General features: G+C 37.0%; 1 protein-coding gene across 2 annotated transcripts in view; it reads right to left on the reverse strand.

Annotated features, from left to right (window-relative positions):
• LOC579892 (proteasome maturation protein) overlaps window positions 1-27,873 on the reverse strand; it is a 52,670-nt gene that overhangs the window by 17,888 nt on the left and 6,909 nt on the right. For both annotated transcript variants that reach the window (XM_030980263.1, XM_779984.5), the window contains exons 2-5: window positions 18,359-18,429; window positions 9,479-9,539; window positions 1,451-1,552; window positions 482-575 (exon numbers count right to left, since the gene is read on the reverse strand). In XM_030980263.1, the coding sequence (XP_030836123.1) occupies window positions 482-575; window positions 1,451-1,552; window positions 9,479-9,539; window positions 18,359-18,429 (328 nt within the window). The remainder of the gene's footprint in view (window positions 1-481; window positions 576-1,450; window positions 1,553-9,478; window positions 9,540-18,358; window positions 18,430-27,873) is intronic.

Here is a 27,873-nt window from a genome sequence, read left to right on the forward strand (position 1 = left end):
GAGTGATAGTGGTTCCAATGGTTCTATTCTCCTGTTATTCTTCAATGTTTCTTGCAGTGCAGGTAAGGAGAGGTAGAGATGTTATGGATTGGTGAGGGAAATTAGATTCGTTGTAGTTTGGGTGTTGTTCTCGTTCAGTGAAAACACACCCTAATTGAATTACCTGGCCCCTCTTTCACAACATATCAAGTCACCTCACGACATCAAGCTATGTCTTAATTGACGAGACAAACATACACTAATAAATATTCATTAAATACAAAAGTAACTATTTCTTTCGTAATTGCACAGTAGAGTCCAATTTTCAGAAAGAGATGGTAATTGCACAATAACCATGAAAACCCCTGCTTTATATAAATACTTCCAAAACAAACAAACACAGAGAACAAACATGTACATAAACACACATAAAATATTTATTACAAAAAACATCACTGTACATATAAAACAGAATGAAGAAAGAAAGAGAGTTTTGTTTTACCATTGAGGATATCTTCGAATCCAATGATGCTATCTCTTCCTGATAGAGCATCTGCCAAGGCATTAGATGATGGGAATACACTAGGGCTCTCAGACTGGCACAAGAAAATAGTAAAAAGATGCAAGTTAATAAATGCATGTATTCAGCAACAATAATAATCTAAAATGCATTCCTATACAAAGATGTATACAAGGAGATTGGATCAAAATACATTTAGCATAAATTTGTTCTTGATATTAATCCTGATTCTACTGGTATTTCTGAATTCTCACTACGATGGCCACAGTTTAAGCCGGAAAAATGTTATATAATGTCCTTCGGTAGCGCATGCAGATGCTATATCATAGTTATACTAGCAATTTGAAAGAATGGAATACTATTAATGTTTTAATTTTCCATTCTAATCCTTTGTTGCTTCCTCTTCTCATTTTATCATTTCATATGTAAATGAATACCGGTAGTTGATTTATAAATTGCTCGTAATGCAAACCTCTTCTCAGAAGATTTATTTACACATAAAACATTCCCTAGATAAACCCCTTTCTCCCCCTTTTCAATTAAAGTTTGTATAGAAGAGACTATATACATATACAGTCAAACCTGCTTTAGCGACCACCTGTATAGAAAGACCACCTAACTACATGTACGAAGACCACATTTTGTGTTACCCTTGAAAATGGTTTCTCACTGAAACATGTACTAAAGGAATCTCTACATAAAGACCACTTTCCATGTTTTCCTTGAGTGGTCTTTATATACCAGTTCAGGTTTCACAGTATAACAATATATGAGCAAAAAGAATACTGAAAACATCCTAGTTTTTCCACCTACAAAGTGAAGGTCATTATAAATTATCAGATTTTATCAACGCATAATAATAATGTCTTTCATGTTTACTGTGGGGGAACTCTGGAAATATATTTTCCTAGAAGCTCTGCATGAAAAGATAGACCTAACATGGAAGCTAACCTGTGTGACTATACTGCGCTCCATCATGAGCCGGAGAGGTGCGTGCAATCCCTGGAGCTTCCTCAAATTGGCAAACTCCTGTTCCTGCTGATTCTTCCAGAACTATTACATGAACAAAGGGAAAATACATTGGTTATCTTCATCACATCTAAATTGATTAATAAACATACGCTCCTGTTAACATCAATCTAAAACAGAACACAATAGAAGAGTAAAATATTAAACAGGTTTGTTTGTGTACGTCAAGGCTTTAGCAGAGCATTTACTCTTTAATCTCAAATTGGAGCCATGTTGTTTTTCCATGAAAGCTTATTTTAAGCAATATCTTGTTGATTACAATGGCTTGTATTCATAAAAGATGGACTAAGTTTCCTTTGACTTATGGAGCGCCATTTGCCAAACTCTTTATTCTATATATATTACTTGGATTCTGGAGGGGGGGGGGATCTGTTCCAAGCCAGAAGGGCATTACATTTTTAGTTTGTCTTTGCTATCTAACGACATGTGATGATGATCGATGAAGGATTTCATACAAAAGGCATTAGTAACTAGATCTAAATGAATATACTTGTATAGCATTGTATTTCAAGGAAAAGGCAATATGTCACTAAAATTACTGAAATGAAACTGTGAAAGCTGGGACAGTGACATTTAATTGAAAAAACATGCAAACAATTTTTATCTGCCACAGGAAAAATATTTAAAGAATTATCACAAACTCTTGAAATAAAACACCGGAAAAGCTATTCAATGAAATCCAGAAGACCAATACTCTATTGGAGACTTGGAAAGAGGGCCATTTATCTCAAGCCATACTTCACAGCAAACAAAAAGGGCTTTGCTAAAATGCAATTTCTCATTAAATCTAAATTCAGCTCCCGTTTCTGCAAATCTGTTTTACTGAACATAATCAAAGAGGAGTTATGTCATAGACTAAATTGAGCTACAATGGCATGTCATGCTTACATTGTAACAGACACAAATTTTAATTTCAACTTGAAATTTCAACTTAATTTCAACTTGTGAATTACACGAACTGATGTTCTATTACGAAAGCCACAAAATGATATAATGATGTAAATAAGTAATACCCATAATATTAGTAATATAATCGTTATACATTATTTTTGTTCATTAGAAAGTATGGATACAGGGAAATGAAGAAGGCTGAATGGAAAATTAGAAGGAAAAGAAAAACTGAACTATGCCCTTCCCCTTAACCCAATGCAATGTATTGTTTTAATAGTCCCAATAATTACGAGCTAAAGCAAAAACATTTCTAGCAAGCTTTCCAATAAATATACCTGTTAAGCCTTACTAAGGTTATGATTCATAGTTAAGTATATACTATGGTGATGAGATGTACACCTGGGGGGTGTTTTACAAAAATCCTAAGTTGAACTTAACTCTAAGTTGGACTTAATAATTATGGAAAGCCGTTAGCACCTATGAAAATATTTTGTAAAAGTTATTTTAAAAGGCATAAAATGTTGATTCATAATCATTTATATGTTCTATTATCAAGGAGATTTCATGTTCTTAATTTGGAATTTATAAAAAGTCTGAAATACTTGAATTTTCACTTTTGATTATACATGTATTCTATTTTCAGCCTACATATGGCTCTCCATAATTTTAAGTCCAACTTAAGTTTGACTTGGGATCTTTGTGAAACACCCCCTGGTATACAAAAATATGGATCTCTTAATCAAAATGGTTAGAGTTTGGGCCAACAAGATTATGAATGATACTGCAGGTCAGAGTTTTCAGATACAACTGTTTTGTTACAGGAGGCCTAAACACCCAACCTGTCTCTATTTATTTCAACTCCTTTTCACTTGTTTCAATCTGCAAGCAAATTACTTTCATCTCACAGGTGGGCCTATACATTCATACACCCCCTTGCCATATAATATTCATTTAAACAAAGTCTCGATTGTATATTTTTCTTCCTGATTACCGAATAGCCAACTAAACATTGTTTATCACGACTTTTCCATTCCACCGTTAGTGCTATATGACCTTTTTCTTTCCGTAGCCTTTTCAACCTTCACCCATTCCACTTCTCGCTATTATTTGCCTCATCCTGTCCTTGGGATATTTTCTATTGATTCTAATTTTATCTGCTATTGTAATATCTTTTTTCCCCTCCTGTTTTACTTCCTCCCCCTTTCTGTGTCTCTTTGTCTCTTTTTGATTAGAATAAATAGGCCATTCCACAAGGTGTGATGACTGCCAAAACCATTAACATGAAGGCTACAGAGCGTTAGCCGACAAACATGTGGGGCATATGAACTTCACAATGCACTTTCTCTCTCATGAATGTGTCCCTCTGAGTGACCCCTGTACCCCTCCCTGTACCTCTCCCTCTCTAGATTGAGTCATCATAAGATATCACTCAAGTCATGTGAGCTAAAATTATTTTGGGCTTGTCCTCTCCATATCCGGGTCATTTCAGCCCCTATCTTTACTCCTTTCTTCTGCTTTTTACGCAAGTGGTTTAACCCCTGTTATGTCTTGCTATTGTTGGATGCAGCGTATATCGGAGACGGAATGAGCATTACTCACTCTCCATACACTTATGACGCTCAGGATGCTTAATTATTAGACTGTTAATCAACTTGGTTGTAGGGGTAATTATACAACACAGCAGGTGGATATATGATGACTGGCATTAAATTTATGGTTCCAGGATAACTTACATTATATTGTTTATAGTCAATAATTCCAAATAGTCAGTTTAACGTATTTAGTGCAAGGGTAGGCATAACCTTTAAGAATCCATGAGATTTGAGGATGGTTTAAAAGTAGTTGTAGAATATAAATGTAAACTCATGAAGACTGTTACATTTTCCTTTTGTTAGGGAAAGAGGTCCAACAGGTTTATGGTCCCACTGGCAAAGTATAATTTCAACAGTTGCTACAATTATCTTATTATAGACCTCAGTGCTCATTATTTGCAGTGAAAATGCATGACTACATATTGGATATGAGGCCATCCTTTACCAGAATGGTTCAATGTTCAAATTCCACTAAATACCTGCATGACTACTGGTAGATGGACTGTAGATGGTTCAATGAATCGCCAGTACTGTGGCAGTTTTATTGGCTTTGACATGCTCAAGGATGTTATATGATTTCATTTAGGTGGAGGCCTGATGAGGCAAACAAGTTACGCAATTTGTCAAAATAGTGCTCAGAAGGGAGAAAATAGCCTGGCTAATAATCAAGATTAGATGAATGTACACTAATAAACATGAAATGTAACTGTATGAGACAAAGCAGGGAAGAATAGAAATGGAAAAGATAGGAAAGGAAGTTATATGTATATCCTACCTAAATAAACAAAATCAGTGCTCCTTAAAACGACATATCCACAAACTTCCAAATAAAACTCCTATCTCTACTGAACATCTTTTCTCAGTTTGCTTTCATTGGTGCTAAGCCAAGTTTGTGCCTCAGAAACACAGCAGCTCAATAATCAATGTAAAGAGAGCCATTTTGCAAGAGATGTATTTCTTTGAATGATTCCTGAAATATAACTTAATATCTTCAAGTTAAGTTGCCAACTTGTGTGGTATACAGAAGACATTCTCTGCAATTAAAATTCTAAAATAAGTAACATGTCTGTCAGTGCCTCTGGTAACTGACAACAGTGCCTCTTTAATCAAATTTAAATAACCTTCGGAATACTACAACAAAATAATGTACACATGTCTTCTACATATATAGAAGGAGGCACGATGGCTAAGTGGTAGAGCAGTATTCTTGTAGCCGGGAGGTCCCAGGTTCAAAACCAAGTCAATGCGCTAGTGCTCTTTGGTAAAGCATCAGTCCTCCTAATGCCTAGGTCACATATAAACCGGGCCCCGTACGATTTTCCCTACCCGGCGGCTTGCCGTGGATTTAGAGACCGTACGGGAACCGTCCGATTTTCATTTCTACGGCATGTGTGGTCACATATTCTGCGGCGCCCGGGAGGTGCCCGGAGAAAATTGGTCGAGTGAAATGCAAGGCGCCCGTAAGGGTGCCGGCAGGGTGCCGGCAGGGTGCACTTACGGTAAACTTACGGGCTCCGTCCGATGAGCAGGTTTACCGATGGCTCCCGGAAGGTGCCCTGCCGGGGCACCGCCGGGATCCTCAAGGCGCCCAGCCGGGTGCCGTGCGGTGCACTGAACTACAAAGTGAGTCAGAACAAATGTCCCACTTTTTAAAAGTTGTATTGTTTGAAGTATGAATATTTAATCATGGGTTGCATGATATATCTTGATAGAGTTATCCTCCCAGTACATTTAGGTACCATTTTCATTTGAATGCCTGCATGCATCACTGAATATCAGACACTCCCAGATCTCACTTGCGCCAAGTTACTGGGTGAGGAATAAATCAGTGCATTGAACAAACACAGTCAGACACTGGCACACGCACACACACACCCACACACACGTGCACACTCCCACACACACACACAACACACACGGTGACAATTGTTTCATAATTACCCCTTTTCTGATTGAGCATTGATTTTTATCAAGATTGCTGAATGTTTAAGTGGCATATAACCCTAAAAATCTCTCCCTTTTGAACACATTCACTACCACCATCATGTCATCATTGTCATCATCTTAATCTTCATCATCATCATCATCATCATCATTATCATTATCATCATCATCAAGCACAACATCCGCCAATACGCACCAAGAGGACAGCGGCCACTCAACTTTTCGTACGATAAGAAGAATTCCCGACAAAAAGTAACAGTTTGGGTGGGCCTTGTCGGGAATGGAATGCTCATTATTTTGTGGGCGTGTGCCTGTGCATGTGCTTATATATATGTGTGTATGTGTGTTTGTGTGTGAGTGTGTGTGTGTGCTCTCACCTCAGCATTCTTGTGGGGTTTTATGTGCGCTTCACATACCCCTTGTGAGGCATTTTTACTTTGTGGGGTATTTTTTCAGGACCCCACAGAGTAAAGTCTTTCAAATGACTGTATATTCGGTGTCCTATGCCCTGCGGGGCATTAGAAGTGGTACCCCATAAATGACTTTTTGTGAGCGTGTGCTAAAACTTGCACACTTTTTTATGGTAACATCGTAAGCACACCGCCGGGTTGTTATCGCCAGGTTGTACATACCCCACTAGTAGGGGACCACAAGGTATATCTGGAACGCACAGAAATACCCCACAATCAGGTGCCCCACAAAGGCCCTGATGTGAGAACGTGTGTGTGTGCGTGTGCGTGTGTTTCTGTGTTTTTGTCTGTCTGGCTAATTAGATAATTTATAAAAAATTGCTGTCTTTGTTCAAAACATTATTTTATTCCTCACCTAGCAACTTGGCATAAGTGAGATCTGGCAGTCTTGTAAAGATTGTCTGATGTTCAGTCATGCATGCAGAGATTCAAATGAAAATGGTTCCTAAATGTACTGGGAGGATAACTCTATCAAGATATATCATGAAACTCATGATTAAATATTCATACTTCAAACAATACGACTTTTAAAAAGTGGGACACTTTTTCTGACTCACTCTGTATGTGTCCTCTGGTATCCACACCGCCTGTATTTAAAACTGCGTTGTACATTTCGAGATGCCGCCGTGAGGGACCCGCACGGGCAATATTCATTTTAAATGCCCCCCGGACGGCAGACGCCTGGTGTTGTGCATATCACCCGGGGCTCTTAAGGGGCCCGTGAGGGCGCCGTAGGGTACACGTACGGAACAATTGAGCACCGCAAGGCGCCCGTTAATATTTGTTATGAAAATTGAAGAAAAACATCGTGAGGGGCCGTCCGGGCACCGTCCGGAGCCCGTACGGGACCCGTAAGGTGCCCCACGGGCCCTTTACGGGCTTTCTACGGGCTAACGGTCAGATAAAAACGCCGGGAGAATTGGGAGCAGCCAACTCAGCACCACGGGGCCCGTACGGCTTAGAAAACTGTCCCGGCGCCCGTAGGAACTTGACGGCAGCCGGCCGGACACCGGCCGGAAATTCCCAAAATGTCTGTTTTTACTCGTCGTACGGGCCCCGGAGTGTATATGTGAAAGCCCCATTACCAAGTCCTATTGGTCTCCTTGTTGCTTACTTAAAAGTATACACATGCTTTCTTAGCAGTCAGGTAAAACAAAACATCAAACCAACTTTTGTTTTCAAAAACAGTAATTATTAAACCTATTTACACATCATAAATTGGCACCAATTCAAATGCTTCGAAACTACACTTAATGTCGTCATCAAAACCAAGAAAAGTCAAGATATCAAGATAATCAAGATAGAACAATCCCTTTCCTAAGCAACAGATGATGAATTCACCATTTAGTTTAGAGCTATTCAAAGATCTGTCCAATCAGCATAATTCTTGTACAAGTATGTGCTTTATTGTTACAATTATCTTAATTCTTCAAACGTTCAATACCTACAGTACTTCCATGCCCCCCCCCCCCCCCAAAAAAAACCATTTTGTTGGGGACCTATCTACATTCCATTGTTATTTTCTTATAAAAGGCTAAGACGGGTAGTCGAATGCTCGAGTACCCGCACGGTTGACAACTACTCGGGTACGATTTCTTGTACCCGAATATTCGGCCGCAAAAAAAAAAAAAATTTAAAAAAAAAAAAAAAAAAAAAAAATGTCCAGGCCCACGCTTACCCGTGCCAGGGAGAGCGGCGTCCGCTGGCATGGTACCGTCGGTAAAAATGTTTCCCAACTCAAGCACTGTCAAACTCACCTTTCAGAAACTGGGACCAAATGTCCAGATTTCTGTTTGGACTTGGAGGAAAATGGATTATTCTGCCATCTTTGGTTTTTAAAACAGCATTGTTTACTGTTATTATTCTTATTAAATCAGCGCCTTCAACTGCAACTCAAAGTAAAGTTGCATGCGTTTTCAGCGAGGGACCTAAGAAACTGCCGAGTGGTATGGTAGTGGCAAAAAAAAAAAAAAAAAATCCAAAAATCCAAAAATCCAAAAATCCAAAAAAAATCCAAAAAATTCAAAAAAATTCAAAAAAATTCAAAAAAATTATAAAAAAACATGGCGTCCGAATATTCGAGTAATCGCCTGTGAGCCTGGGAGTGTACTCGGGTACCTCATTACACTGTTGTGCACAGCCCTACTTTCACTTACAGTATACACAAACTTATGTCAGGTTGTTATATTGTGAAAATGTCTTTCATCCTTTCATCAACTTCTATTTTTGCCATGATAGAGGTAAAAATGTGTTTTTCTATCAAGTAATCAGAAAACTTGCAAGTAGTTTCCTCTTTTACTTTTTTTTTCTTTTCTTTTCTTTTCTATTTTCCTTGGGAATCAATTAAACAACGTAATCTAGAAGAGTAACATAACATGATGACCAGTTCATCTGCCTTGAGTACATTGTATATAAACACTGCCCTCTGTTGTCTAAAATGAATCCTATTTCATTTGGAAGTGTCATAATTTAATCCTACTATGAATCAGCTAGAATAGGTAACAGACTGGTTTCCTTTCCAAAAATTGATTACACTTTCCTGTGTGATTTCCAGATATTTCTCATTTTCACTTCTCTACTTTCGAGGTATTACGTGCTTCCTCTAGGGTAGTTATTGACAGATACACGCAGAGAGAGAGAGAGAGAGAGAGAGATAGAGAGAGAGAGAGAGAGAGAGAGAGAGAGAGAGAGAGGGGGGGGGGGGCTTATTTGAGATATTGATGATCTTCAGCTCAGAAATCTGAAGTAGCATCACTATCATAAACTACATCAAATAGAGAAGAGACAGCCAGATAATGAACCATTGACAGACACAAAATAAAAACTGTCAGAAACCAGAGACTTCCACAATTTGGCAAATTCTCAAAATTCTCAAAATTTTTGTACCACAATATGTGATTCACAACACTACTTTCTGAAAATCACAAAAACTTATATGCTAAAAAAAATAGCAGTTTTTAATGACTCCTGAATGTTCCATAAATTAAGTTTCTGGTACCAAGTATAATGAAAGAAACAGTGTGGTATTGATTGATGATGAAACAAATACTTACATTCTTCTCTGATTTCTCTAGAGGATGAGATGAAACAATGCCTGATTTGACTCCAGTAGGTCTGTAACAAAACAGTACAAATAAAGAAATTTAACATTTAAAGGTAATGCAACGTTTTGAAAAATTTGGAAAAAAGACGATAGTAATTCTTTAAAACTTTGATATATTTGGATACCCTTGTGGATGCATTATAAGTACTAGAAAATGTGGCCCTTAAAACGCTTCTCCTTTCAAGAACTTGAATAATCAAAATTTACCAGTGCTCCCGGTAAATTTCAAATATTTCAAATAGCGCCTTAGGCCATTCCATGGTAGCTGCGACCATGACAATGAAAAAGTGTAGTCAAGAAACATTGTTTTAAAGCCAAAATAATATCAGTCTTGAGAGGGAGCTATACAACATAAAGAATTTATTATTTACAATTTCATAACTTTAGACTTGATTTCAACTGCGACAACGATCACTGGATATTGTAAAATTGCATGTGCTTCCAAAATGTTCATTTGAACCAAATTCATGACCCCATACTAAAACTTTGTATTACCTTGAATTAATGACAAAATATACATGTATAACTTTTATTTAAAAAAATAAATGCATTGTCCTTTGGCAAGACATTGATCTACATTTGCCACACTCAACCCAGGTGATGTAAATGGGTACCTGGCAGGAATTAATTCCTTGAAATGCTAGAGCGCCACAGTGGCTGCCTTGCTAAAGCCAGGGTACTAATCGGGGCAGCGCCAGGAGCGCACAACGTGACGGACATGTGCGCTATAGAAGCCATCATTATTATTATTATTGTGATACGATCCTTTTGTAACAGTAATAGGAAGGGGCACCAATGTGGATGGTTGAGGAAGGGGGAAAGAATAGATTAAAGTTTGAAAGAGGGGGAGGGGAGCTTTCATTCATTTGTCTTTATTCATCATCGTCACATTTGCTTCACTGTTCAGCCTCAATCATGGACAAATTATAAAAGATGAGCGCCGGAAATTGGTACATCCTCCCAGGTAGAGGTAGATTTGATTACCTGGGTAATGAGATTGACTACAACTCATTAAAGTATTATGTAATCACATCATGGGAGTCATTACATAGCAGCATATGACTGACAAGGCACATGACCATTGCGTGAGGAGAGAGAGAGAGAGAGAGAGAATACAATGTCCATATATTGTATTCTATTGTATTACATCTTTTGTTTTGTATTGTATTATATGTTATATAACTATTTTACAATAGAAAGTCTGAAACTGTATCAATATCTGAGAGTTAGAAAAGGTACTTGACCGAGAGGTCACATTTCTTCAAAAAAAGGGAAAACAAATTAAAGAAGGGGAAACTGCGCTAAAAGCCACTTTGCTCTGGGAGTCGTTGAATCTTTATTCTATTACAGCTATCTAATTGAGTGATTATCAACTGCAGCGTTGGTTTCACATTCTACATGTTATTCTTCACCCTTCTTTACCCTACCTTACCACACTCTACCATCCCCCCCCCCAAAAAAAAAAATAAAAAAATCCTTGTTTTATTTTTGACTTGATGGTGTGCAAGCAGAAACAAATTTACCTCAACCTTGCATAGGAGCATAAAATATACTTTATAACTTTAATGTCATATTTTTGACATGTAATCTTTTGGAAAATACTCATGTGGATCAATACTTAAAGGGGAAGTCCACCCTGAAATTAAGTTAGTTTTAATAGGAGTAGAAAAATGAGAGAAACAAGTCAGTGAAAGTTTGAGCAAATTCTGATTAAAAATAAGGAAGTTAGGATTTTTGAAGTTGTGATCAATCAAACACAAATTGGCAACTCTATGACGTATCATACGAGCTCAACTTCCATTTGCTCAGTACTAAAAAAATCTAAAATAATAATTGCAAATATGTTTCTATACTACCCCTGCAAGAAACAAATATATATTCCGTCATCAATAACGAAGAAAACATGATTTTATGGAATATTATGCACAAAGCAAATGAAGGAGAGCTCGTATGATAAGTCACAGAGTTGCCAATTTGTATTTGATTGATCACAACTTCAATAATTCATAACTTTCTTATTTTCATTCAGAATTTGCTCAAACTTTCACTCACCTGATTTTCTTATTATTCTGCCTCTATCGAAACAAACTTATTTTGGGGGTGGACTTTCCCTTTAAGAAAGTAGATTTCTTATAAACACAAACAAAAGTACAACACTGTACATGCATTAACAACTTTGTTTACATGTACATTCTTGAAATATAAATATAAATTGCTTTTCTTTGATGTACTATTTCATTGAAACAGAGTCTGTACATGTATTCGTTGTGTCAGTTTCTTGAACCCAGAAAGGTTATCTCTTCCATGAAAGCCCAACGGCTGTGGAAAACTACCAAACCCAAAATTAATGACATCCTTTCCTCCTAAGAAGTTAAGACAACCTGAGGAGGTGCTAGACCGATGTCTAGATCCACGGAGCTATCTCCTCCTTATTGAGCTGAATCCAGAGATTAATCATCGGAAGAGGAAGTTTCCATCTTGCTCTAATAGAAAACTGTTCTGAACTTGACACTGACTGCAGCAATGTCATGGTCTGGAACAGATGCCTTTGGTCAAACATGGTCTAGATTCTGAAACAAATGTCTTTGCTCAAAGATGGTCTGGAGCAAATGCCTTTGGTCAAAGATACATGTATTCTGACCGGGATGCCTTTGGACAAATATAGTCTGTGACAGATGCATTGGGTCAAAAATATCCTAGAATAGATGCCTGTGGTCAAAAATAATTAGGGACAGATGATCCCCTTGGTCAAATATACTCTCAGACAATAGCTTTGGTCAGAGATTGTCTAAGACAGATGCTTTTGGTCAAAGATGGTCGAGGCTAGCTTTGGTCAAAGACGGTCTGGGCTAGGTGCCTTTGGTCAAAGTAAATTCATTGGGTACTAAAATATGGTCAACTGTACAGGTACATGCCTTGGATCCAAAATGGTCTAAACTAGATTCATCACGGGATCAGACATTGTCCATTCTTCAAGCACATGAAGATGCTTTGGGTCAATGACATTGCAAGTACTACACATGCACGACAGTAAGACAAGATAGACTTCTCCTCTAAATGATATATGAACTCACACTGCACTTTATGTCCCAAGAAGTATCAGATTTGCATAGCATACAGTATCTTAAATTACTAAACAACTACATAGCAGTTTTTGCACACAGATTCCAATCAGATACCTAAAAATATATGGTGTACAACTACAAGCAATAATTCATAAAGTGTGTTTTCTAGTTACAAAAAGCCTGTAAACTACACTGCAATGTACTGTGCTTTTCTTGATCTGTAGGGCATGCACTATGAGCAGGAAGTGACAAGTTCAGTGCAATGATCAGCACTAAATGGTTAAGACAGAAGCCTAATTCTTGACCTAATATTGGTCAGATCGGGGGCTGAACCTCCTTCATAGATGCATCCATTCATCAGGGTCCCGGTCTATTCAACTCCTCCTGAAACACTCAACATCTTCTGACATGAGATATAGGTGAAGAGATTGCTTGTAAACCCAATATCAAATGTGCAGAAACTGAAATGGCTATATTTATAAAGCTGATAGGCAAGGTTCCAACCCATCTATATTTTGTAAGAGTTGCGGAATGGGGGTGGGGAGGGTTTATCTAGGTACACCTGGTACCTGTTAAATTGTGACATTTGGAGCGTATGTAGTGATTACAAAAGAAGAAAATAAAAGAAACATGAGAAGTACACTATAATACTACTACAGTATAATAAGATTAAAAGAATGAGAGAGACAGAGACAGAAACAGAGATAGAGAGACCGAGAGACATAAAGAGAGAGACAGAGATAGAGATAGAGAGAGAGAAAGACAGAGAGAGAGAGAGAGAGAGAGAGACAGAGAAAGACAGAGAGATAGACAGAGAGAGAGAGAGAGAGAGAGAGAGAGAGAGAGAGAGAGAGAGAGAGAGAAAAAAAAAGAGTTTGAAAGCAAGAGTGAGAGTGGTTAGTTAATTCATACATGACCTTGTCTGTAGCAAGCTGTGGATGAGATAAGAGTTTATTGCTCATGCATGTGGCCCTGTATCAAGTCAAGTGCAAAATCACCAAGAAACAACATGTATGAACATATTCATGAGCATCATCAGTCATAGACTCCAGGCAGATGTCAGGATGAAAGATGAAAGAAATCTATTTCTCTGATAGTCTGTTCAGACTCTACCAAATTCATACAAAACTTATTTAAAAGAAACGTCACATAAAGAATGATTGTATAGCAAAATGGGACTATCTGTACATACTACATTATCGCATCTCATAAAAAAAAGTCTAATCAAGGAACTAGTTTTGAAGAGGTCTGTTGATATGACAACCAGCCAATCATCAGTGCACACTCATGATAAGCCCCGCCCATTTATAGGTTTTTATATGACATATATATATTTGAAATGATGCCCAAACATACGCATCAGTCCTGTTATGACATTCAGACTGGAAATATTAATCGCTTCTTGCATATCATTTTTATTTTTGTAGTTTGAACAGGGGGTAAGAGACATGTTCATGTGCTGAATTGCAAATGACATTTGAGTACACAGTTTGTAAGTTACACAACATGATGTTATCATCTACTGGAGATCACATCATCCATTGAGAACCATAAGGGAGTTATTATAGCTCATATGCTTTACCATAGCATTAATGCCCTTCTGGCTCTAACCAAGACTGGGCCAAATTTCTTATCATTTTGATGATTCCAGAACCTTGCAATACACACAAATTCTTATATGCTAGATGATCAACCTTTTCTGGTCGATTCCACACCGTTTCTTTCACAATGCAAACGCATGACCAGAACTCAACTTCATCTTAAGTACAATACATACTTACAATAAAGATATGTATACCATCTTTGGCAATTTAATTTTTTAAGTAGCCCTAAATGTCAGTTCTATAACTCAAATGCTGACTTATCAAAAATTGTTAAAACAAGAGTAAAAGTGACAATATAATAACTACATCATCACATGAACTTTGAATATAACTTGTTGATTGTCCTCATCTTATTTCCTTGAAAGGACAATGTCCCCCTCTCAATTGACCCCCTTATTGTCTCCACTCCCTAGGGGTATGCCCCCTCACCATACTGGTGTTTATGCCGATAAGGCACCCTCATGAAAAACCAATCAGGTTTGGTGATCCTGGATGGTTGGAGCCAATGATTTTGACAAGTCTATGGATATGAACAGGTGTCATAATATCAAAATATCATTCCATTTCTTAAGTCAGCAAACTCTTTCATTTCTAATATTTGTTGTTTCATGTCCTTAATCCAAAATCAAATGATTACAAGTAAATTAACATTAATGTTATCAAATTGAATAAAAGTTGTTGATTTTTAAAGCCCAGAAATTCACTGCCTTTAAGAGCAGATAAAAGAAAATAATGGAGAGTTAGCCAATATTGAATATTCAATTTTCAAGGATTTTCAGGAAGGAATCATTAGACAAATCCACTTTCAAAAGTGCAAGAAAATGGGTTCTAAAATGAAGAGACTAGTGATATAATTTTTTTTTTTAATCCCTTCAATATATTGCAGGCACGTTGGGAGCCTGTAGCGATGATTAGCCTGAGGAATTTAATTCAATTTTATTTTTTGCAACATATAGAGACAACAGAAGATGATAGTTTTGGCATTGAAGTTAAAAGTCAGAATTTAATATCATCACTCACATACAAGTTAATAGCTTTCTCCCCCCCCCCCCCTCCTCCTCCCAAAAAATAAATAGGGGTGCCATTGTACATATACAATGGTTCATTCACTTTACTTTCATTCAAGATATTGAAAAACTTTAAAGTTATTTCATCTCCATTTGTTGTTTTTTAGTCAGATCTTGACCCAGGCCTACATGTAGTACATGGGTATAATAAAGAGAAGAAAGAAGAAGAAAGAAGGAAGAAGGAAGGAGAAGAAGGAAGAGGGAGCAGGCACACTGTGTTACGTAAGAAAGGATTCTCATTGACAGGCCAGGTCCATAGAGAGATACAACAGGACCCTCTTGTTTTCACCAATATCCTTAAAATTACACCTCATGTTAGAAAATAGAAAGGAGCACTGTCTAATGTATTGATCTTTGAATGATTTAAATGAAAATCATAAATCCTTTTTAATTGGAGTGCATGGATAGTGGATGCATCTCTCACTCAACATCTCGGCTCAGGAAAGATACAGGAAACGCCCTCACAGGGGAAGTATGGGGCTGAGACAGCAAGGAGTCCAAGGAAAACACAAGAAATAATCAGCGTAAAATAAAGAGAAAGAGAGCTTGATTAGACAAGAAATGCCCTGAAGGGGAGTTTGAATGAATATAGATGCAGTACAGCTTATAGCCCAGGGGGAGGTTGAATGTATACAGATACAGTACAGCTTCTATCCTAAGGGGAGATTGTGAGTTAGGTAAAGAAGGGAAATACGCAAATGGCAGTAATTATTTCTGTCTTTCATGCTTTCACTTTCAGCCTGGGAACCACACCTGTGGTTTGTGTAATTGAAGGAGTTTTGATTCCGTCTCTTTAATTGATGATTTTTAAAAGCTAATCATCTGTGCGTTGATCTCCACGAGCAAAGGATTGTGTCCGAGACACAAAGTAGATTGGTGAGTGAACAAAGTGTATCAAATATCAACATCACCAGTCAAGACTACTTTCAGTCCAAGCTAAAACTATAAATAGAAGCTTGAATTTGCGGGGTCAGTGACACAAAGACGTAACTCCATTTTGGCCATTGCGAGAAAAAGTGGTTTATGTGTCACTGAGCACTTGGGCCTTAAGGAGTTAAGTCTACACGTATGTTTCACTAGCCATTGACTTCAATGGGTGTTGGGTGGAGTTAAGTCTTTGTGTTTCTTGGAAAGCCCACATTTTTCTTAACATTTTGATATCAAATACTCATGTTGGGAAAATTGGGAGTTACGTCTTTGTGGCACTGAACCCTGGAAATATTGTCTCTGTGATTTAAAAAAATCACCTCATTCCTACATCTGTATACCGCAAATCATGTCAAATCTTATCATCAATCTTAGCGTTTTTCCTAATATGTCATGAAGTCATTAATTCATGGCAAGCTGTTGTCATCTTATTTTCTAGACATTTTTGTCCCAATTCTCAGTTGAGGGGTGTATATGTACAAATGTTATTATCAAAGTGGCAAGGCTCTGTGCATATACACTTTTCAAAAGTTCTGATTTAATATGTTTATCAGTAGAGATAGCTGCTATGGTCTGATAAGAGAAACTTAATTAAATCTACCGGTATATGACGTATTATACATAAATGTTAATTTTCTGTTTTTCCCTGTGTTTTAAACTCATTGCCAAAAAGCCTACATGCATGCATATTTGATTATCATCGGAAATTTGGTTAGAATACGTGGCACCCGAGCTAAATTTATTGCTGGTTTTCACCTCAAAATGGAAATTAGATGAATCTCTTCTTTTTTTCAAGTTGCTTTCACCTATATTTTTATATAATTTAATTGAATATAATCAATACGGTATAGCGCAATCATTCATATATGTCAAAATGGCACAGAATGTCAAACAACAGGTAATTGGTTAAAGTGTAAACCTCTTGCTCATAGCTTGGCTCAAAATGGTTATACATATCTTCAAATCATATTTGGATTATTGTATCAAAACTGCCTCGAGAATTCATAATAATGCTATGGCTAACAAAATTCTTGGTTCTTTTAAGACGTTACACATTTTTGATTTATTACCGGTAGGTGATCTACATATCAAATAAACATCCATATTCCTTTGATATTTGTCAATGAACTTAAATTTTTGTTAAATGATTGGTTTTCACTTTTTTACAAAATATAATTAGCTACCATTTATACCTGCCTGTGGTTGGCATGGTACCAAGCTTTCTTACAGCAGTTTGAGGGATTTACATGTCAACACATATCAACCATTTGATTCTGAGTTTTATTCATGATGAGTTGGCTTCATATAGCAGGACAAAATGACACAGGGGAGAAAGAGAGAGAGAGAGGGGGTGTATTGCAAAGAGAAAATACAACATGACACAGGAGAGAGAGAGAGAGGGGGGGGTTTACAAACAGAAACACAACATGACACAGGGGGGAAGAGAGAGAGAGAGAGAGAGGGGGGGAGGGGGAGAGAGGGGGTATTGCAAAGAGAAAATACAACATGAAACGGAGAAAGAGAGAGAGAGAGGGGGGAGAGAGAGGGGGGGGGGGTATAGCAAAGAGAAAATACAACATGACACAGGAGAAAGAAAGAGAGGGGTATACAGAAAAAGGATGAGCTAATTGAGTCCATTTCCCGTATTCCGTTGTACGCCAATAATCGCATGCTTCCTCTTCATAAGTCACAAATTTTTCCAGCGCACCTGACTGTCGTTTCTCTGTCAATCATTTTACGACAGAAAACTTCAAAACTCCAAAGAAGGGAGGCAATAAAGAAGGAGAGGCACCGCACAGTATCACTTTTTATGAGTCAAGCATGTCGGTTCTGAATTGTTCACAAAGCGGAAGGAAAATAAGAGATTTGTCAGAAGGTGTACTTGTACAATTCGTCATTACTTCATACATTGTAGTTCTAGACCGAGGAGCCAAAGTATGCTAAAATCCCTCTCCATTTTCCTCTTAAAGGGGTTAGTTACCAAAATAATGTTACTTTTACTTTTTTTGTTCTTGCTAATCTCATTAAGACTTAAAATCGCCTCAACAAACTATAGAGATATTCAAGCCGGTTTAAGACCAAATTTTGTCAGTCCCATAGACTACATGTAGATACATGTGCATCATTCATTCTATACGATTAAAGAACATAAAGAACATTTCTTTACCCTTCAGCCATGAAATCAGGAACTCCATAGTTCTTCTTATCTAGAGATACTTCAGTACATCCTGAGACATCCTGCAGTGAGAAAGAAAATGTAAAAAGGAAAAGAAGAATAAAATCATATTTACTGATCCATTTATGCATAATAACGTGAGGTAAAAACTGACAAGAGTGCATTCATTTTCACTAGGGCAGGGGAGAAAGTACTCTGGTATGTTCAAGCTTTGCAAGACTTTTGCACAACACTTTTTTCACACATTTTAGACTCAAACACAAGACACTTGTGCACAGTTCTGTATGATACTTGAAAATATCAGAAATTGCAAATCAACTTTCACAGATGAAAAGACCGAGAATGCTACTACATGCTAACACCTCCATCTCCCTCCAGATGATCATGATGAAGATCAAATTTTGTTCATGAGTAAAGAATAACGAAAGGGTTAACTATTTTTAGCACAGTTATCAAAGATTGGTACTTTTTAATCTGAACAAAATTATTCTCTAGCATGTAAATCAGTTATCAGATACATCTGACAGAATTCATCTCATGCAGGATGTATATAAGTCAATTAGTACTTTTATCAAGGAGCTTAAATTGGTTCAACTTATTCCAACCATTCAGCATTCTTCTCTCACAGAGAAAGATATAAACTAAAGAGAGAAAAATTTAAAGTCTAGCCCTGATATCTCTCACTGCACCCCTACAGACTTGGCACAATGCCAAGACACCAGCTACCACCGTTTGACTCCACACTTGTTTGTAGTAAACATGAGAACCATCATCATCATGAGGGAGCAATCAGAGTGAGATCTCAAGTCAGGTGTGGTGGACATTTCCTGGACGCTCAGACAAGACCTTTCTCACTCTGCTCTACAAATCAGACTCAAAACCCTGGATATAAAGCAAATCTCTAAGGTAATAGACAGTATTTTGGGCTGTAAGGCAGCATCAATCCAAGTTTTACAGCATCCTCCTCCACAAGATATAGCAAGCCTTGCAAAGGAGCAAAGGATTTAAGTGGGGCATACAAAGTAGCTCAATGTATTCCCTTGCTATCACATTTCTACCAGTGAGCAATAACCTATGTTTTCAAAGAAAACAAATTGTTTAAATTAGAGAAATGTGATTAAATCTATTTTGGGAGCTGTTCCATATACTCTCTGACAAGTGCTTTGTATCATGCAGTAAAACGTGACATACAGGTTTTAGGGCCATAAACCATCCAATTCTCTTCTGAAAAACCAATAGAGGTTTCATGTATCCCCCATTTCAATTTCAAAATAGCTAGGACCATCCATAAGGCCTAAAAAAAGAAAGATGTTGTATTGCCCTTTAGGTGCCAAGACATGTGTCGGTCGGTCAGAAATCTTTTTTTCCTTTTTTTCTTCCCCCCCCCCCCCTCCCTCTTTTAAGTGATATTTCTCAGTTTTAAATGCTTTACAACGTTTTTTTCTAAAAAAACGATAAAATAAAATAAGCCGACCGTAGATTTCAAGATTTTGGGGTTGGTCGCAAAAGGCAATACAACATCTTTTTGTTTAGGCCTAACAAGGGAGTTCACCTTGAATGTGGAACTGCTACTACCCCCATGGTTGGTGTAGGAAGATAGGAAGTAGGGCATGTGTTTGATTTATGGCTGAATAAATATGCCCTTTACCAGAAACACCACCATTTTTGTTGAGAGAGAGGGTTTTTGTAAAGTACACTTGCGGGCCATGAACTTAATGAAATTTAGCAGCTACAGTAGTTTATGTTGACAGTTTAAATGTTGAAGACTTGGCTGTGGCTCAAAGCTTTGACACGTCACAGGGTTTGGCTCTAAGTGATCATCATCCTACTCCCAATCGTTTCATCATGATATTCAGCGTACAGTTAACAACTGTAGAGAGCCCTTCCCATAGGACAAGAGGGCTAATCAACCAAGTATACAACTAAATTATTCATACCCTTGTAAATTTGATGATTTTTGTGTTTTTTGTAGCTCAAGAATGAAAGGTGGACTGGTCGAATTAGGGCCTTTGGAGAATATTTGTAGATGTACCTGTAAACTTGAATATGTCACATTCTCAAGAAACATAAATTGGGAAAAATACTAAACTTGGCAAGGATATGTATAAACTCTAATTCAGTTGTACATTCTGGCCATTTTGATTATTTCCTCATACCTTTGCTACGGCTCCACACTAATCTTTTTGGAAGGTGGTCTAGGGGGGGCGTTTCACAAAACTTGTCATCAGTGACAAATGACAGTTTGTGTTATAAGCTACTGAAATCCTTGCTTCGATTGGTTATCAGCAGATTTGTCACTAATTTTTGTTATTTGTCATTGAAAAAAGGCTTTGTGAAATGGCTCCCAGATCTAATTTTTTAGAGTCTGTAAAGATGAGCCCTATGTAAAAAATTAAGATTTTTTTTTTTTTTTGGGGGGGGGGGGGGGGGGGGGGGGGGGAGGGTCCTGACTTTCATGAGGTTTGGGCATAAAATATGACAATGTCCATTGAACGTTGGTATGAGATCTTCTACTACACATGGAAGATGAAATCATCTGTTGAAGATTTGTATGCAATGAATATAGAAGTGCCCTGGAAGAATCATTTCTATTCAAGTTGCTCCTCTTCAAAATGTTTGTCTTTTTGTTACCAGCTTTACATGGACATCACATTCATATAACTTTGGGTCTATAATATTGATTTACCATGAAGCTAGAGTTCTTCTAAATATAGTTGGCTGTGCTATTTTTGCTAAACTCAATTTCAGAAACATGGTTATGGATAATAATTAGGAGACATGGTTTCTCAATTCTGGTGTGTCACAAAATTGCCTCAACCCCATGGAATGACCCAATATTAAAATGCTAAGGAATAATATGGATCCTACATGTACTTTAAAAAAGACAACTGCTGATTTTTATTTTTAGAGCTGACTGGAGGGTGGTTTAAAATCTCTTGGAAAGTTATTGAAATATGAAGACAATCCCATCTGGGTTGACTGATCAGTCATGTATGTGTCATGAAGAAGTACAGGCCAAGGTGGACTTTCTATTCTATACATAGAATGTGTTAAAGTGTACCGATCACAAAATCATCAAATAGTTTTGTATGTTTGTGGTTCCATGTCCTATTACTGTACTCAAAAGATGAGCTTACTTCTGTAAAGAGATATTGCAAGTTTAAAAACACCCTCACTTTATAACAACTCATGACTTGTGGGGAGACTACCTTCTTCATATTCCTCATCCACTAGTAAATAAAAAGCCTTGTGAACTTTTTTTACAGGTAATATCATACATTCTAGCTGTACATAAATTATAATATTTAGGTGATTGGTACACTTATCTATCAATAGAACTCATAATTTATTTCCAGAGCAGACATTGGAAACGTGTTTCTTTAGAGCAAGAAAAATGCACTAATTTTTTTCAATTCATTCTTTCTTAAAGGGATCCGGTAACTTTGTCTCAGATTCTGAAACAAAATTCTGGATTTAGCTCATGATGCAATGATAATTATAAACCTTTAGGTCAGTCAGGAACCCCATGACTTTTACAAGCCGATCGCCTGTCTGTTTATCAAGATATTTATGATTGGAATTACAAATTTTGAAAACCGATCGCCTGACGGTTTTCATAACACTACAGTCTATTGGGGAAAACGAGTATGGTAAAACCGGTCACTCAAAGATTTTTACTTTTTTGAGGCACTTCTTGATCATTTTGAAGCGCAATTTTTTTAGGGCTTCAATATTACACCATATCACAGACACTGAAAACACGTAGGGCCGTGAATCTCAGATTTAACATTGTTAAACGATCCCTTTAAGGAAACCATATCTTCTCTAAATCTGTGACACAATAGACCCCAACATATGACAACTGCTTTCTGAAGCTTTAATGGCTTCTCATATTTCTTGCTCTAAATGTTCCAATTTCTTTCAATTTCCCGTCAGTGTCTCGTCATCCTGTCTCATAGATGTCTGAGACCCTCATCCTACCAGAGTTAAACTGAACTCTTCAATGTTTCAGATAATCTTTATTCGTTGTAGCTTCTTATGTAGGAAGGGATGCATTATTTTATTTCACAGAAATAGGGGGAAGGGGAAGTGCATGTTTTGGGGAAAGGGACATGAAGTTAGAATAATCAGGTCATTTGAATCAGAAATATTGTGAATCTTCTTTCTTCAATTCTCCTCATTTTCTTCATTACAAAGTCTCAACAAAATGGAATGCCTTCATTATTGCTTGTCTATGAATAAAGACATTCAAGAAAATTATCCTCTCCTCTGAATTCCAAAACACTGTCAAAGTACAGGAATAGCACCAAATTGTGACTTCTCAAATCTTGTATCATCAAAAGCTGCTTAAAATCAGATATTTCTACCTAGAATATCCTCCCTTAGGAGTGAAAGATTACTATCACAATATTACAAACATATGTATTGGTGACTTTGCGTTACACAGTCTTATTTTAGGAATATGAGATATAGAGATTGAAGGAAAGTGAATCATACATGACACAATCCATTAATTAGCCTACAATGAAGTTTGGATTCAAACACCTGAAACAAGATGGGAACAACCACCTTGTTTTTTTCTATATGCCTTTATCAGCTTTGTATCACCTTTAAAGACATGTACGTGTAGGCCTACACCAAAAATTTATCAAAATGTATTTGTAATCCTATTCTGAGAACAGTTGAAGGGCCAAGTCAATAATGAAATAAATGTTCTCTTTTTTTATCTCTCCAAACTACAATTTATTACTTCCAACTACTGCCCTCTCTCAATGATTCTCTTTTTCCCCCTTCTTCATTATTTCTCTCTCTCTCTCTCTCTCTCTCTCTCTCTCTCTCTCCCTCCTTCTCTTCTTTCTAGCTGTTCTCTCCTTTCATTTGGCCTCTCTCTATAAGGTCAACATTGTTAGTATGCCTAAGCAACATAATACTAACATCTAGAACTTTTGACTTTTCACATCTTTTTTTACAAAAAATTCTGCACGGGTTTTCATAAAGAAACATCAATAGAGGATGATCTTGAGTCACTCTGGATATCATCATTTAGTCTGAATCAAAGTATGCCTAAAGCTAATGTTCACAAGGATCATGAAACATGTTTCACTCAGGAAATATTACTAAGTTTATCCTGTCAATGTCTGAGCTTGGGATAATTTAATGAATTCTGTCACAATTGAAGAAACAAAAAGAAAGAAAGAAAGAAAGAAAACACAAACAACCAACAAAATGAGAGAATAAAAGCCCACACTTTTTTCTCTCCTCATTATTTTGTGACTTGTTGATCAGTATCTTGTGGTTCAGAGTAGCATGACATGAGTCACATCTCTTTTCTTCAGCAGAGATTATTATCAAGACGTCAATTGTAAATATTACTAAACCATTAACACCTGAGGCCAGAGAGCTGAAGAGAAGCCCAGGAAAGTTAGACTTCTTGTGAAAAGCTGATTGCATGGGGAACGCAGTGACTAGGATGTGTCACACCAAACCTTTTTCAGCTCATTTGTTATTTGACTGGCCTTGTGTATTTTGTTAAAACTTCCAAATTGACCCAATGAGTTGACCCATCTCATTCCAATACCTCATCCCTTAACACTCAACAGTTCTCCTCTTTGTAAAGCAAGCCCTCTAAAAATTAAATTTGCTATTAGATTCATGATGGGCAATCTTTCTTGGAGTGTGACAAATCTTCATGTCTACATTAAACTTTTAAAAGTTCTTTCCCTTCTCATGAAAATATTAATTTGTCCTTTTTTATTTGCTCAATAAATTGTATTATTAATGAAGATCCTCTGCTTTCTTCCGTATGTTTGAGTACACTAAAAGACTACCAGATGCAGTGATATATGAAGACATTCCATCCTTAATAATATGAATTTTGTAAAAGAAAATAAGAACACACATTTGCTGAAAGTAAATTTAACTTATTCATACTAATTTAAAGCAATTTCATGTGTTTAAATCAGTTATGTTTTAGTCTACGATGCTAAACTAAAGTCTTTAAAATGATAAATTCAGTGAAAAAGAGGAAACACTTCCAAACTTGGTGTGTGTTGCTACGGAGATGATTAATGCTATCCTGAAAAGCTGCATAGCTCAGCGGAAAAAAAATGACTTTTTCATTCTCATTGCCATAACATGAAGAAAACAGGTGCATGAGTTATGATAGACCCTATATGATCTAGAACAATTGATACAATATATCACAGCATGAAATAGAACACATGTGGCTTCTATCTATGTAGCATCATAGAATGACGGCTAAAGCTGCTTTTCTTCATTAATCTAAACCCTGCCGGGTTCCAATGTCTTCTCTGAAGGGAGGTTTCATATCATATGCATCTACATTAGACTGACAGTATGGGGGTTAAAATAGATTCATGGTAAAAGGAAAACATTTCTAATCGCTGATGCGTAAACATCACCGACTAGGTTGATGGTGAAGAACAGACGGCTTTTCTTCGTCTTTCAAAAATTAGGACAGGAATTCCAGGATTAAGTCTGAATTAAGGAGCATTAATATACCGACCAACAGAAAGCAAGCCATTACAAAAAAGTAACGGAACTACACTGACATTACTACTCAGTATCACCTGTACAGCTGTACTATACCCCCATGTCTTTCAATGAAATCAAGAAGAGTGAGTTGTTTGACAAAATTACTGACATGCAAATACTTGGTTTAGAGAAGCTCCTCCCACTTGTTTTTGTTCAATTCCATCAGTTTTCATCTTGCATTTTGACCAGAATTTGATGGTGTGATGCCTAGACATGCAGGCAGGCAGACAATGCTATCAATCTCAGCTCATATTTTCTAGGCCTCTTTAATGTCATGACTGTGGATACTTGTGGTTTATGAGGTTTTACCCCTCCCCCCCCCCCCCACCTCCACCCCTCCCTCCCTTGCCTATTATCTCAGGACTATCTTCATCAAAACCTGAGAACATTTCATGAATGCTCATAAGAAGTTGGTCGGGCACGTGCAGCAGTAGACATTTTGTCACCCATTCTAATACTAACAACTTCTTTTTAAGTCTCTGAAACTTGTTGAACTCTCTGACTAGCATGAATCAGGACAAGTACTGCACGCGATGCTGTGCCCAACTCTAAGCATCCCCCCACCCCCCCTCTCCCCAAATGCATCCTGTATCAGAAGATTAAAAAAAATGAAAAGAAACAAAAATAGGAAGAGATAGAGGACGTCACATGAACATGAACCCTTAGACCTCTATCCACAGGTAGTACTTTGTAATCTGTACTCTGAACTCTGAGATGAGACTGCATACCACAAGGTTATCTGGGTTCTTATTCTTTGGTGAATTCTTCAATACATGATTCCTCTTTGAAAAATACATACGGGTCCTTTCCACACTGCTGTTAATGCAACTACATGTAGCTTGTATAAGTTCTTAATTTGTAAAATAACTATCATCATCATTGTCATTGTCTTAATTGGTTTTATATTTGATTACAGTGCTTGACTGCAAATAAAGCTTACATTTTATCATTAATTACATTTCTTTTGGAAAACTACAGTAGATGAAATACCCCTTCCTCTGTTTTTTTTTCATTTATCCCCTGCTTTCAATTTCTCCAGATATTGGTACGTGTATATTCTCTCTTCCTCCCTCTCTCTCTATCCCCCCCCCCCTTCTCTGCCTCTCCCTCCCTCTCTCTCTCTCTCTCTCTCTCTACTCCTATTTTGTACTTTCTCTTTACACTAGTTCATGGTAAGTTCATAGTCTGGGGAGACAGGTCAACAATCATCAGCTATGCTAGACTGCAACCAATCCCACAGATGCATTCCAACTCAACCTTGTCAATTTTTCTATTCACATATATATCAGAGGTGATAGTGAGCACTAAAAAATATTAAAAAATTAACACCGCCCTCCCCTTGAGTAAAAAAAATGGCATCTAACTTTTGAGTAAGAAAATTGTGACAAAATAGGGAGAAAAAAAAGAAATATAGGGAAGATAATGGGAAAATCGGGAAGAAAAAAAAATTGTGAAAAAAAAAAATTGGGAGAAAAAAAAATTGTGAAAAAAATTAAAAAATCAGGAAACCAATTAAAATTAGGTAATTATCAGGCCTGATATACATGTATATGTACCAGGGCCTCATCTTTACATGTTCTTCAATCAATCAGAAGCTTACAAATATCATAATTGCTAACAAATATCATAATTGCTAACTAATATCAGACTCGCCTGTTACAAGCTTGAGTTGAGGACAAAGTATGGTACCCTCCAGATTTCAACTAGATGATGAAACCTGTTGTATTTCTAGTTGAGGGCTCAGACCCATTCACATGTAAATGAATTGAGAACGCTCTAAAAGTGTGTTCAAATCTGAATAAATCTACCCATCATATATTAAACTGTACATTTAGTCTGTTACAACCAAAAAATTACTTTTTTTTTTACTCTGTTAACCTTGAGAAACAACAGAATATCCAAGCATGTACATGTACATTCAAATTCAAATTCCTACAATTTCATATCTAAAACCCATCTACATTAAAATCCAAGCATCATCTTTCATACTACAGCTGATCATCGTAACCTTGCCAACTAGCACAACTACATAACAAATATACAGTAGGCTAACAAATGTTAATTATAAGCCATGATAGATATAAATCACTGCTACATGTAGATATTTCAGGGGAAACCTTTTGTTTGAACTTTCAGGAAGTAGTAAGTCACCCAGGTAATAAATGTCTTTGATGTTTATGAGGACCAGTCTTTTTGTGGTCTATGAATCCTGACAAACATTTCAGGAAGGAAGATGGCATTGCTCATTCAACCATTAGGAGGTTTATTTTGCTAACTCCCCAACCATGTTCTTTAGGCGTCTTCCTGGAGAGAATGATGCGGAATGCCTTCCTTTCTTTTTGCAATATTTTGTGGCATAAACTAAATCTACTAACAGCCTTTTCACACACAGCTAAAAGTCTATAAACATGATTAGTATAAACGTGTTTAAACTAATCACCTGAACATACGACATCATTCACACACAAAAATTTCGGTGCGATCGTTAATCGTTTTGTGATTAACTACTGCTCGTAAAATGCGCACCAGTGCCATTGCGCATTGAAGGTCATGTCATATCAATCAAAGCGCACGCTCCATCCAGTTTAAACACGTCTGAAACACGTTTAAACACGAATAACCTTTCACACACAAAATGTCAAGCTCTCTAGATACGAACTTCGTATCTGCAGCCTGCTTTTAGGGGCGTATGGATCGCGACTTTGTATCTATCCCAACATCGTATAAAGGATGTTCACACTGGGAAAATTTTCTATAAACATGTTTAAAACTGTTGAGTTAAACAGGTTTATACTAATCATCTCTAGATACGATGAATTTTAGCTGTGTGTGAAAAGGCTGTAAAAGGATTAGAATCACATTTAACAATTTACTAACATTCGCTCTTATTCTAATAATAATAATAATAATACTGGTTTCTTATAAAGCGCTTTAGCATTAAGTGACCAAAG

This window comes from Strongylocentrotus purpuratus, unplaced genomic scaffold, assembly GCF_000002235.5.
Source record: "Strongylocentrotus purpuratus isolate Spur 01 unplaced genomic scaffold, Spur_5.0 spur5_scaffold_11, whole genome shotgun sequence".
Lineage (NCBI taxonomy): Eukaryota > Metazoa > Echinodermata > Echinoidea > Camarodonta > Strongylocentrotidae > Strongylocentrotus > Strongylocentrotus purpuratus.